The 14,140-nt window shown below is 39.8% G+C and overlaps 1 protein-coding gene across 10 annotated transcripts in view; it reads right to left on the reverse strand.

Moving 5' to 3' along the window:
• Positions 1-14,140, reverse strand: part of EZH2 (enhancer of zeste 2 polycomb repressive complex 2 subunit) — a 57,080-nt gene that overhangs the window by 28,099 nt on the left and 14,841 nt on the right. For 7 of the 10 annotated variants that reach the window (XM_083825654.1, XM_083825653.1, XM_083825649.1 and 4 more), the window contains 3 exons: positions 6,658-6,781; positions 6,011-6,139; positions 3,129-3,245 (listed from right to left, as the gene is read on the reverse strand). In XM_083825654.1, coding sequence (XP_083681780.1) covers positions 3,129-3,245; positions 6,011-6,139; positions 6,658-6,774 — 363 coding nt within the window. In that variant the 5' untranslated portion in view covers positions 6,775-6,781. Of the gene's footprint in view, positions 1-3,128; positions 3,246-4,140; positions 4,218-6,010; positions 6,140-6,657; positions 6,782-14,140 lie in introns of those variants that run through there. The other 3 variants (XM_083825648.1, XM_083825647.1, XM_083825646.1) reach the window with 2 other exon arrangements.

The following is a 14,140-nucleotide window of genomic DNA, read 5'->3' on the forward strand; positions in this document are numbered from 1 at the left end:
GGTGAAGAGGGCTTTAAACTAAAGTTGCCAGGGGAGGGGAACCTCAGCCCATCCCGCTCCTCCCCAGTCTGATGTTCATGTCAGCAATAGATGCCCAGAGCCTGAAGAAGGGTCACGGTTCAGCAGGAGAGCACCTGAAGAGCAGCAAAAGAAATTCCAGCCAGTAAGTCAGCTTCATCAGGGGCCCAACTCAAATGCCTCTACGCTAATACATAGCGCAGGGAACAAACAAGAGGAGTTAGGCACACAGGCCTGCACAGCCATGACCTCACTGGCAATACAAGGATGTGGTGGGATGGCTCTGAAGGATACAGGCTCTTTAGGAAGGACAGACATGGGAAACAAGAAGGGGGAACCACACTACGTCATTGAGCAGCTGGAGTGCAAGGAGCTCTGCCTGGGGACAGATAGGGAGCTGTAAGAGAGCTTGTGGGGCAGGATTACAGGAGGGCAGGGACAAAATAGTGGGGGTCTGCTGCAGGCCACCTGATCAGGAAGAACAAGCATATGAGGCCCTCTATAGACAAGATAGAAGCAGCCTCACATTCGCAAGCCCTGGTCCTCAGGGGTACTTCAACCACCCCAATACCTGTTGGAGGGACAGCACAGCAGAGCACAGGAAATCCAGGAGGTTCCTGAAATGCATGAATGACAAATTCCTTCTCCAAGTGACAGAGGAAGCAAGGAGGAGAGGCACTGTGCCAGACCTCATTCTCACCAACAAGGAAGGGCTGGTGGGAAACATGAAGATCAAGGACAGCCGTAGCTACTATGACCATGAAATGGTGCAGGTTTGCATTCAGAGGACTGTGAGGAGGGAGCACAGCAAGCTCACTAGCCTGGACCTTTTGAGAGCAGACTTTGACCTCTTCAGTGGTCTGCTTGGTAGAGTGCCATGCAACAAAGCCCTGAAGGGAAGAGGAGCCCAAGAAAGCTAGTTAATATTCAAGGATCACGTCCGCAAAGCTCAGGAGTGATGCATCCCAACAAAGAGGAAGTCAGGCAAAAACACCAGGAGGCCTACATAGATGAACATGGAGCTCCTGGCCAAACTTAAGTTGAAAAAGGGTCCTACAGAGGATGGAAGCAAGGACAGGAAGCCTGGGAAGGATACAGAGACATCATCTGAGCAGCCACGGATCAGGTTAGGAAAGCCAAAGCCCTTTTAAAATTAAATTTTTGCCAGGGACATCAAGGGTAACAAGAAAGACTTCTATAGGTATGTCAGTGATAAAAGGAAGACTAGGGAAATTGAGGGCCCTCTCCCGAAGGAGACATAAGACCTGGTTACCTGGAATATGGAAAAGGCTGAGGCTCTCAGTGACTTTGCCTCAGACTTCACCTGCAAGAGCTCTAGCCACACAACCCATGTTCCAGAAGGCAAAGGCAGGGACAGGGAGAATTGTGAACTGCCCGCTGTAAGAGAATATCACTTTAAAGACCATCTAAGGAATGTAAAAGTGCAAAAGTCCATGGGACATGACGAGAGGCATCCAAAGGCCCTGAAGGAACCAGCAGATGTAGCTGCTAAGCCACTGTCCATCCTTTTTGAGGAGTCATTGTAGTGCAGTGAAGTTCCCAGTGACTGAGGAGGGGAAACGTAACCCTTTTTAAAAAAAGGAAAACAAGGAAGACCTGGGGAGCTACAGGACAGGCAGTCTCACCTCTGTGCCTGGAAAGATCATGGAGCAGATCCTCCAGGAAACTATGCTAAGAAACACGAAAAATGAAGTGGTTGGTGACAACCAGCATGGCTTCACAAAGGGCAGACCATGCCTGACAAATCTGGTGGTCTTCTACAATAGGGTTACAGCATTGATGGACAGGGAATGAGCAACTGACATCTACCTGGACTTGTGCAAAGCATTTGACACTCTCTCCCACCATATCCTTGTCTCTAAGTCGGAGAGACATGGATTTTATGGACGGACAACTCAATGGGTAAGGAATTGGCTGGATGGTCACACTTCGAGAGTCAACAGTTCCATGTCCACATGGAGATCAGTGCTTAGTGGTGTTCCTCAGGGGTCAGTATTGGGACAACCACTGTTTAACATCTTCGCTGGCAACATGGACAGTGGAATCAAGTGCACCCTCAGCAAGTCTGCCAGTGACACCTAGCTGTGTGGTGCTGTTGTCACACTGGAGGGAAGGGATGCCAATCAGAGGGACGTGGACAGGCTCAAGAGGTGGGCCTGTGCAAACCTCACGAAATTCAACAAGACCAAGTGCAGGGTCCTGCACCTGGGCTGGGGCGATCCCAAGCACACAGGCTGGGTGGAGAATAGATTGAGAACAGCCCTGGGAGAAGGGCTTGGGGGTGGTGGTTGACAAAAAGCTCAACATGAGTCTGCAATGTGCACTTCCAGCCCAGAACACCAACTGTACCCTGGGCTGCATCAAAAGATGCATGACCAGAAGGTCAAGGGAGGTGATTCTCCCTCTCTACTCTGCTCCTGTGAGACCCCACCTGGAATACTATGTTCAGCCCTGGGGTCCCCAGCACAAGAAGGACATGGACATTTCAGAACAAGTGCAGATGAGGGGTACGAGGATGATCGGGGGCTGGAGCACCTCTTCTTTCACCTACAAAGAAAGGCTGAGAGTTGAGGTTGTTCTGCCTGGAGAAGAGAAGGCTCCCTTCCAGTACCTAAAGGGGGCCCATAAGAAAGTTGCACAGGAGTTCTGTCAAAGAGTAGTGATTGAAGAAGGGGTAATGGTTTTAAACTAAGAAAGGAGAGATTTACATTAGACATTAGGAAGAAAATCTTTACCCAGAGGGTGGTGAGACACTGGAACAGGTTGCTCAGAGAAGCTGTGGATGCCCCAGCCCTGGAAGTGTTCAAGGCCAGGTTGAATGGGGGCCCAAAACAAATCTGATCTAGTGAGAAGTGCAGAGGGGTTGGAATTTGATGATCTTTAAGGTCCCTTCCAACCCAAACCATCCTATGATGAAATTAAATACTGTAAGGCTTTACTTACAGCAAGGTTGTAGAGATACTGAGGGCCATTAAGAACACAGGTTTACTCTGCAATTGGTAATACCTTTTATTAGTGTTTTATTTCTAAAACTAACCCCCCTCTCTTTTCACCATACATTTCTCCTAGCACCACCTTTTTAAACTTACCATAAAATTTTGTTGAAGGGGTGACCAAGAATACATTATAGGCACAGAAGCAACAGCATTGAGAGTCTTTAGTGGGATGACTTGTTTTGGAAAATCTATGTCACTGGTAACAGAGCACTGAAATAAAAGGTTGAAGTTACACTTATATATCAATTTCAGGGAAAAAAATCACAAAAATCACTCTACAACAAACAAAATGGTGTTTGTCAAAATTTGCTAGACCTGCCTTTGAGAAATGCTTCAGATTTGTATGGCATAAGAACAGGTTTAGCAAGAAAAATATGCAGGAATTATTTATGTTTTAATACCTTTGTCAATAGAACGTGTTTTTTTCCTCCACATAATACTAAGTGGCTGTGTTAGATACTTAGTATTTTATTCAGACTATTCAGCCTGTCATATAAACCATTTTTTGTACCTCAGAAGAGATTTAGTACCTGCTGCTGCTACACTGGTCTTAGAGTATTTACTGAAGCCAGAGAGGCAGATGAAAATTCCCTTGGCTTTAGATCAATACACTGCAGAAATCATGTATGATACATGTTAAAAAATAAAATTTTACTTTAATGACAGCAAGACATCTTATGGAAATTGATACTTATGTCTTGTTAACTCCTGCCCTGCTTACCCATTACTGTCTGCATATCTTTATACTATACCCAAACCTTTAATTATGCTCACTGTTTACAAAGAGCAGAGGAAAAATTAACATTTTAATATGCAACTCTGGACATGTCAATGAGTTGGGGTTTTTTTGGAAATTTTAATGTGTATGCAGCCTCCAAAGGATAAACATGCCACAGAAATACAAACACATTCTAGGTTATTCTTCCATCAATTCAACAGATAACAGATACGGATCAGCTCTTCTCAAGTAGTTGAACAGCAGGATGAAAAACTCCTAAAAAATGTTACAGACAAAAGCAGATAGGAAAATACAATGCTAGGGAAAGTACAACAAGGAAGCTTTGGAGTTAAGTAAAACAAAATGTAGAACAGCTATCATAGCTACCTGAAAGGAAAAAAGGAAGTGGAGACAAAAGATCTTTCTCCTTTCCAGAAGGGAAAGATGAACAGAGCTTCACATTTCTAAAGAAATACACAAAGTAATATAACAAACAGTATACAGAGACAGTACCCCAGTAGAATGATACAAGCCAGGTTTTTTATTTTATTTTTAAATACACAGGCAATGAAGTTAGATTTCTGCTCTGTATATCAATACTCAAGACACTGTGCTATGATAGTGCTTTATTGCCATTTCAGGTTAACATTTAGTTTTCTAGCTAGCAGCCTTCTAGCAAATTTTTCGTTTAAAGAAAAATACAAAAGTAGAAAATCATTACTTTTATCTTTGGAACTAGAAATCTTAGACTGTGTCAAAATGACTCAAGGTGTTTAGTACAAAGTCTCAGTTATGTTCCCCCATTGTTTAGGTATGAAACTCAGCTTGATGTTTATTAGGCTACCACACATTATAGTCTCTCGTTGATGCTAACTGCACTAGGCATTGGAAGAAACCTACGTCATCAGCAAGGCCCTACAGACTTCATCAAGAACATCAGGTTTCTAAAATCCTTTCTATCAAGTAATTTAATTTCTAGACATTACCCTATACAACTCTGAAGAAATTTAGCATATTAAGAAAGAAAAAGACTTAAATAATCTTTCAACACCTCCCATACTACTTCTTTCTTTCACTTCTCCCACTATAAATTATAGCAATCTTAAGTCAAGTAGTAGAGTTCTTCTAATTCATGGAGACAGACTGGTTTTGAATGCAGTAATTAGTGTGCTCCATCAATTCAGGCAGGAAATCAATTCAGGCAAAAAAAGTAAAATAAAAGAATAGTAAATCAAGCTACAAAAAAAAGAGCAATCGAGGAATGGTGAGACATGATCTTTATCAAAAAATGAAAACTGGATGTATACCTCTCAGTTATTATGAGAAGTTCTGATCCTACAGTGCCATATAATAGGTGTAGAGCTGTACCTGAGAGCTGCACATTCAATCATGCTTAGAGGAAAACAGTCAGGCACACAAAATGCACCTGATATAGAGAATATCAGCTTCCCTCTAAAATTTGAGAAAAAAAGCCTGACAAATTTCCTTGAATAGGAAGGTTTTTTTTTCTTTTTATAAACCTGTGCACAGTAATGTCTTCATTCTCAGCCTAATGAAAAGAGTTAGGTTTTCAGATAATTACACATGAAGCATCCTCAAACTGGCTAAGTTTGAAGTGTCTAAAGAGCAACTGATAAACAAGATAAATTAAGCTGGGGTGAATGTTGGAAGTTGGAGTGGACTTCAACCACTGTTTCAGCTACCAACATGACAGCCAATTTGGGTGTTCAAATCAGCATCAGAATCATGGAAGCTTTTTTCACAAATTTAGTATTTAGTCTGAATATGCAACAGAAGGGTGTACCAACTCCTTTCAGGACCTGGGTTTAAACAACTGTAAGTATAAAGAAGACTTATTCAAATAAGTATGTTCACAGGTTTCATGTGTTTTAACTCAATAACAGCTAAAGTAACTAGTCATTTGTACCACAGGGGAACAACTTTGATGGAAGCAACATTAGACTCCCAATATCAGTGAGACAAAATGATTAAAGGATGCTGAAGTAAGTCCACGTATTATCAGAAATTTTGTCTCATGGGACACTCAAAGCTAAGTAGCCTGCTATTTAGCGTTTTCCAGACAGAAATCTGATGGAAGTAAGTAATAAATAACTCCTTTACTTGTAAGAAAATTGTTTAGTTGCAAAGTCATATCAAGCTGGTAAAAAAATTAAAAGAACAGCCAAATTTCCTGTAATAAAATTAAAACATGCTAACAACCTTGTAAGGGGAATTACCACAACACATGTTAACCAACCTCCCTGGTCCCGCGCAATGAGCTCACAGAAGTCATGATGTGTACAGGCTGTATCCTACGTTGTTTCCATTCTTGATTTAATATTTCAGTTCTTTCCAGTATCTTCTGACGATTAGAATTAAACATACTCTAAAAATTAATCACAATTGTAAACATTACAAATAAATCAAAGACTATGAACTCATCTGCTAACATCTTAAGGTATCATAACATATACTAAAACCAAAAAATTTAGAAGTGGCTCAACACTGAACTGTCCCAGTTTTAAGTGTCAGTCAGGCTCTGTAATAGATTGTTATCCCTTTCTTTGACTAAAACCAAGTTCTCACATATAGAGCCTTACAGGTTTAACATGGAATTAAATTCTAAAGAGAATTAGAAAGAGTAGGTGGCTAAAGGAATTGCCATACTTGCTCTCCAGTCTCTTCTGATACTTAGCACACTGGATTCAATCACATACAAATGTATCACACCTACTTTTAATATCAGAGTTAAGACAAGATTCAGTATGTTAACAAAATACTTCATGAAACTGTTATTGCAGTTGTTAACTGTGGGACAACTTTCATAGTCAATCCAACTCATACTTCAGAAGAAAATCGATTTTGATATCAGTTTTTAAACAATGGAACCAAAAGATAACATACCTTTACTTCATCTGCACGTCGGAACCTCTTGAGCTGCCTCAGCCTCATATATTCTGATTTCACACGCTTTCGCCAACAAATTGGTCCCTTCTCAGATTTTTTTCCGGTTTGACCCATGATTATCCTGCAAGAAACAATGTCATTAATACTACCAAACCCTTCCCCTCTGCTTACAAAGGAAGTTAGAGTGATGGGAAATGCAGGATAGAGATATTCCTTTAATACCTATCATACCTAATTCCTTTCAATCATACACCTGGAACACCATCCCAGTCTAAGTAACAACAACCACCACCATCCATACTTCAGTGATAGACACTGAAAAAGTAATTTTAATTAAGAATCAGTGATAGACACTGAAGAAAAGTAATTTTAGTTACAAATCATGGGGACCATTCACATTTGGTTTAAGCACTTTTTTATGTAGCTATTAGGAGTATCTGATGTATTTAAAGGAGTAAAGCAGAACAAATTAAAACCCCCACTGCAAAGAGATAGGTTAGAATCCATACAAGCAGTCTTGCAAATTAGATTCTTAGATTCTGGGCAGCAATGTTCAAGACAGACAAATCTTCCCCTCCTCACAGGAAGGGTCGTTAAGATTGTAAATCCTGCAATAGGCTTCTAGAGTAGATTTCGAGCGCACAGATGTACCAAGTACAGTCTTCCTAGTCAGCCACTCAATTGCCAAGGAGTTCTAGAAATTCAGACATACATAAGAAGTTGAGACAGACCTCGCTCTTTTCTCAGGTATTCTATGAACAACTAAACTGTCCAGCTGTTTGCAAACAAGACAGATTCTACTTTTACTGATCACCCAGCTAGTACCAAGTGCTTCATTTTTATGTTTCACAACCATTGGCACTGAAGTTGTATTTTTATATTATAGAAACTGTTAGAACATGTAAATCTGCTCAGCATTTTTCAAAATCAAGGACCATATACTGCACCCATACTGACAATTCTTTTGACAGCATTCATAAACAAAGCCCCTACCACACTGAAGACTTGCTTCCACTCCAGAGTCACACTGTAACAACCTATGATATTTCACTGAACAGCTCACAATAGCCAGAGGCTGAAAGGCTTAAGTGTCCAGTTGCCCAAGAAAAAAAAATGCTTTCTCAAACGCACATAATCAATTTGAGCAGAAACAATTCTAGCCTTTATTAAGGTACAATATAAGTAAAGATGAAAAATGTACTCTTCAGACTTGAGTCAAATGCCCAGTGCCACAACTTCTGCCACACCACACCACACCTGGCAGTCATGAGTAAAGACTTATTCAATTTAAAGATCTTTGTAGGCAGAGCTCAATTTTCAGCAGTTTTGTACCAAGTGGATTTGAGTTCTACCAGAAATCATGATAATCTTGAAAAGAAAAATCAATGCAGAACCTGTTTGTTCTCAATACTATGTCATAATACTATGTCACGTTCTCAATACTATGTCATAATTAAGTTCAACAAGGCCAAGTGCCGGGTCCTGCACCTGGGGCGCAACAACCCCAAGCAGAGCTACAGGCTGGGAGATGAGTGGCTGGAAAGCTGCCTGGCAGAGAAGGACCTGGGAGTATTGGTTGATAGTCAGATAAATATGAGCCAGCAGTGTGCCCAGGTGGCCAAGAAGGCCAACAGCATCCTGGCCTGCATAAGAAGCAGTGTGGCCAGCAGGACTAGGGAGGTGATTGTGCCCCTGTACTCAGCTCTGGTGAGGCCGCACCTCGAGTACTGTGTTCAGTTTTGGGCCCCTCGCTACAGGAAGGACATGGACGTGCTCGAGCGAGTCCAGAGAAGGGCGACCAAGCTGGTGAGGGGTCTGGAGAACAAGTCTTATGAGGAGCAGCTGAGGGAGCTGGGCTTGTTCAGCCTGGAGAAGAGGAGGCTCAGGGGCGACCTCATCGCTCTCTACAGTTACCTTAAAGGAGGCTGTAGAGAGGTGGGGGTTGGTCTGTTCTCCCACGTGCCTGGTGACAGGACGAGGGGGAATGGGCGAAAGTTGTGCCAGGGGAGGTTTAGGTTGGATGTTAGGAAGTACTTCTTTACTGAAAGGGTTATTAAGCATTGGAACGGGCTGCCCAGGGAGGTGGTGGAGTCACCATCCCTGGAGGTCTTTAAAAGACGTTTAGATGTAGAGCTTAGGGATATGGTTTAGTGGAGTACTTAGTGTTAGGTCGGAGGTTGGACTCGATGATCTTGAGGTCTCTTCCAACCTAGAAATCTGTGATACTGTGATAATTTACATCAATTTACAATGATTACAATGTAATCATTGAACAAAAAGTAATAGTCTAAGAGCCTCACACATTTGTATGTAAGGCATTAATATTTTGAAAGAAAACATGCTGGATATTCAGGTTGAGATCGAAAACAGCAAAAAAAAAAAGCAAAATTGCTAACCCAAATCATGGGAAGTATCCTTTGAGGGAAAAAAAGGCAAGGCATACATGATGTTTCCCATAATGCAAGAGAATCTGACTACACAAAGGGAAGGCCAGTAAACTAGCAGGGAGAGGTCAGCCTAAAGCAAAGGAGTCAAACACAGCTGATGTGTTTCCATGCCTCAAGGCAGCAGGTAGAATCTACCTGTATTTCATTTACCACAACACAAGTGATTACAGGAGAAAGATTAAAGATAATAAAAATGAAAAATCACAATCCATTCATGTTAGAGTACAATAAAAAGAATCGGTGATTCAAAATGCACTATGATATTGACTAGAGAACGGCATAAAAGCCGTTATATTATAAAAAAGCAAATGCATTGTATTACATGCTAAATTAAGCAAAGGAAAAATATGGAAAAACATCCCATTAACTGGAAATAAATCAAAAACGGAATAAATAATAGAAAGACAATCTCAATTTTTAGGTAATATAGAATATCAAAATCATCTCAGGGTTCAGCCAAAAGACATGTAAAAAGTATGAAGGAATTCAAAAGATAAATGAAACCAGCTGACAACACTAAAGTAGCACATCCCATTAAAACCAGAACAAAGCACAGCTTATGTTTACTTTAATGCTGCATTGAGCACAGTCCTTTTAATTTTAGATTTTTGGAAAATGATAAGTGATTCAGGTCTAAAAAAAGCATTCTCAACTAAAATTAAATTGCCAGCTAAGCCCTAATCAAAAGTACGCCTGCATGGAAAACTTACATGATTAGGTTAATAATAATAATAAAATAAGCAGAATTCCCATTATTCTATCACAGATCTGAAATACTGCCTCAGAAGACCCCAAAATTGGAGTCTAAGACCAGAGAGAAATATCTCCATCTAGTAAACAAAACAAGTATATTCAATTTACTCAGTAATGAACATCATGGTTACATGATGTGCTAAAATGGGGAGAAAAGTAATTCATAATGTACAAGACAAATGCTTCCTTTTAAAATACTACACACTCAGGTCATTCATCTGATAACAAATGAGTTATAAAAACACATTTCAAGCTGCTATTTGAGGCACAACATGGACAACTAATTTAGCATTGAAGGTACAGATTAAAAAAAATCCTAGAAAATAAAGAAATACGCTACAACTTAGTATAAGCAACAGTAGGAAACAACTCAAGATAAAGTAATAATGTTAGTGTGCAAAGATCATTGGGATACACGCAATGCATTAAGTCAAATGCATACAAAAAATTAGAAACATCCTTTAAATGGCAAGTCCATAGTAAGACAAAAAGCACTGAGTAGAGAGGAAGAATACACATGTATACGTTAAACAAAAATTACAGCTAAGAAAAATGCAAAGCGTTATGGATACAGGGTTGTATAATATCAATTTTGAAAAAACTGTTTTCAATTATTGTTGCTTTTTTTAGCAGCAGTTTTGCAAGCCAAGTGAACCATATTTGTAAGTTTCTGGGCAGTTGAACATTACCAAAGTAGTATTACATTACATTTTAACAGATACACTGTTTTGTTTTTTTGTCCCCATGTCTCAGGAGAAAGTCTTAATGCATTTTCATAGAGGACAGAGTTAATTCCCATGGTGCATCTTCATATTAGGACTATAATAAAATGCCATAGACAATTCCTAACACCAACTAGAAGGTCCACCAAAAAAAAAAAACAACTATGCAGAAACTAAGCCTGAGAAACTGGGCTAATAAATTGCACAGACAAGGACAGCCTACGCTGGGTCATTGCTAGGAGAGGAAAAAAATCAGACAAAGATGGATTCTTACAGAAGGATGCTGGACACTTCCTTTCAGGGATGGAGGTAATTTAGAGAACTAAAGGACTTCGGAGAAACATCAATGTAAACTTCGTTTCTGGAGCAAATCCAGGACTTGTAAAGGTGCTCTCTCAAACCTACTGTTCATTCATTTGCACTAGTACCTCTGTGTAAGGAAAACCTTTTCCAAATCACCTTCTTCTACAATTTCTGCTGTTCACATTTGTATGCGACTCTGAGCTGCAACAAACTGCACTTTACTACACAAGAAAAAAGCCTGTACATTTTCATTAAATGATTTTGTATGGGATTTGCAGCTCAGGTTGCACAACAGAAAAGCTAGGGATTTTTAAGACTGATTTGTAAAAACTACTCAACTTTTCATTAAAAAGTTTCCAAATATTCCCTACAATATCACAAGCTAAATTTCATCTAAGAATAGTTAAAGCTGTCTTAAGACAGCGTAACGTTAAACAATTTACATTTAGCAAATAAAAACATGATTCTGGAACATCTTTGTGCAAGAGTCTGATTCAGATAGCCCCCAATCGAGTCCTTCTCAATTTTCCTTTCCAAATCCTGCTATTTCTATTGCTTAAAATCTTTCTTTCCCATTTGTTCATCCTCTTTGATGAAACAGCCTGCAGAAACTGAGTAATTGCTCAAGATCTCAGTCCCGAGACTTTTTTCTAAAAGAAAGAGACTATACAGTCAACTCTCTCATTATTTATAAGCAGATTATCTCATCTCCAAAAAAAAAAAGGAGAAAGCGCAACTCTAAAGCAGTTTTCTATCTTGTCTCTAGAGAAAGCTCATTTCCCAAAGCAGAGAATGACTTCCTTGCAGAACCTGAGCTAACCTTGCCTGATCATACCTGGCTTCACACTACAGAGAAAAGCCCTGCCAGGGCTCCCTGCACCTATTTGCAGAAGAGGGAGCACTGGGAAATGCAGTGAGACATCAAAGGAGTTCTAGCTTCAGCTTGGTAATGTCAAAGATGGATGAACTCTCCCATTCCAGACTGGGCAATCATCCTGACACCACAGAAAGCAAGGAGATGCATATGCCACACCTAAACAAAATCCTCAGGTCCGACACGGAGCAGAAGCTATCCAGTCTTTCCACAACACAGGACTGCAGAACTCAGGTGACCCCACACTGCCTACTCCATATAGCAGTGTCCCTACACTCTTCTCTCCAGCTCTCACACCATCGCTATTTTTCCCATTACCAATAATATCACAACTAATTCCCTGAGCTATAGCAATTTCATAGTATTAACTATGCAGGTGGGTAGAATTGCGTGTTAATTATATTAATGGAAGGACCAACACAATTTGAAGCAGAGCATCATCAAAAGAAAAAGTAACACAAATGATGCCTCTTTTTGACCAATGAGGAGCCTTAACTATGGTATTAGGAATGAGATATACCAAACCCACCTAAACATGACCAAGAAAAACCATACAAGAAAAAAAAAGAACAGACAGAGGTGTTCTTTTCTGTTTCCATTCATGCTTGCCTAGCTGGAAATGAAAAACAACAAAATATGCAAGTGTCCTAGAGCATGCATGCTTGTACTAAATAAACTCCATTAAGCATTTCATAATGAAATTTTGTACAAGATCCGTATGCTTTACAGTAAGTTTTTAAAAACTGCATGAGCTTAAATCAGACAACTACTAAATGTCAGCAGCCAAAGTACATACAATACATCTAGAATTCACAACAAGAGACAAGTACAGAAAAATATCCATTCATATTGCTGTTTTGCCTACAGAACATACAAATAGCCTTATTTAAAAACAACATCCTATTTTTCTTCAATCGCTTTGGCAATACCCATCAGTAATAAACAATCACGTGGATAATGCTCTAAATTAGGCAGTCTATTCAAGCAGTCATACTGCTGTCAAAGACTATATTTAAGCTCCTCTGGCTACCCTGCCAAATTTCAGGAAAAAAGTTAGAAATTGTAAAGCATGACAGCATAAGTGAGGGGAGTCTGCCCTTATAAGAGAATATTATTAATTCTGTAACTATGCTTAATATTACACAATATTTTAAGCTGTAACAATATTACATTATATTCTGACAACTCAGAAATTCTTTTTGGAGATATTTAAGAATTAAAACATACTGTGCACAGCGCAACTTCCAAGTCTTTTTTTTTTTTGGAATTTCATATATGCTCAAAATGTTATTCATATACTTCAGTTGTATGTATACTCTGAAACAATAATGCACTTAGGAGCACTCTTAACCAACAGTTTCAATGCTGAGGGTGAGGGGAAGAGAATACAAAACCCAACAGACAAAGTGCCTATGCAACTTGACGCAAACCAATGAACAATCAAGTCATAATGCTTTTGTTGCCTAGAGTAATGAAAGAATAAAATAATTCAGTTTGGGGAGGGTGGGAGGAAATACTACTACTAGAACCTCACATAAAGCCAAATGTGAGAGCTTTCACATTTACTTCTCAGAACTTCAAGAAGTAGGGGAACTTACTGAACTCCACAGACCTGCTCAGCAAACTACATCCCACATCCAGACCTCTCCCACCTCAGTGACAACATGAACGCGGTGACATACTGTCATTACATTCTTTGGACTGATGCACTAGTAAGCTCAAAGCATGCATCTCAGCTAGCTTCATGAACTGTCACTTCAAATGGCATAAACTTATTAGATTCAATACTACATGACGAAGATACTCATCCAAGTTGAGGGATGTGATTCTCCCCCTCTACTCTGCTCTCCTGAGACCCCACCTGGAGCCCTACATAACTTGTGCACAGCTACAAATCAGGAGAGAATTGCGAGGAACTTTGGCCAATGCTGGGGCCACAGGGGAGGAAATAGTGCGTGCCATTATACCATAAAGAGGCCCTGGTTTTATACATCAGTTTGCTCTGGAGTAGCAGACATGCTCTTTAGCTGTAAGCTGTTATCAGATCCAGACAGCACACATGTCCCTCAGACTACGCATATTCCGTTTTACTAATGACAAAATTACCGTATATTAAACCCTATCTGAAGTCATTATTGAACTTCTTCACTCATCTACAAAACTTGGGTTCGATTACAAAAGCCACATCTTCCATGCTATTTTCTTCAAATTAGAAAAAAATTGTTCAGACAGCATGATTTAAGACAATTCATGTTCAACCCAAAAAGCAGAATTTTAGCAACAGGAAGGAGAAAGGATTAAAGACTTCTCCATAAGCCTAAACATACAAACAAAAAACCACAGCCTCACCTTCACTAGAAAAGAAACAAGACAATAAATGT

The sequence above is a fragment of the Anser anser genome (assembly GCF_964211835.1).
Source record: "Anser anser genome assembly, chromosome: 2".
In the NCBI taxonomy this organism is placed as follows: Eukaryota; Metazoa; Chordata; class Aves; order Anseriformes; family Anatidae; genus Anser; species Anser anser.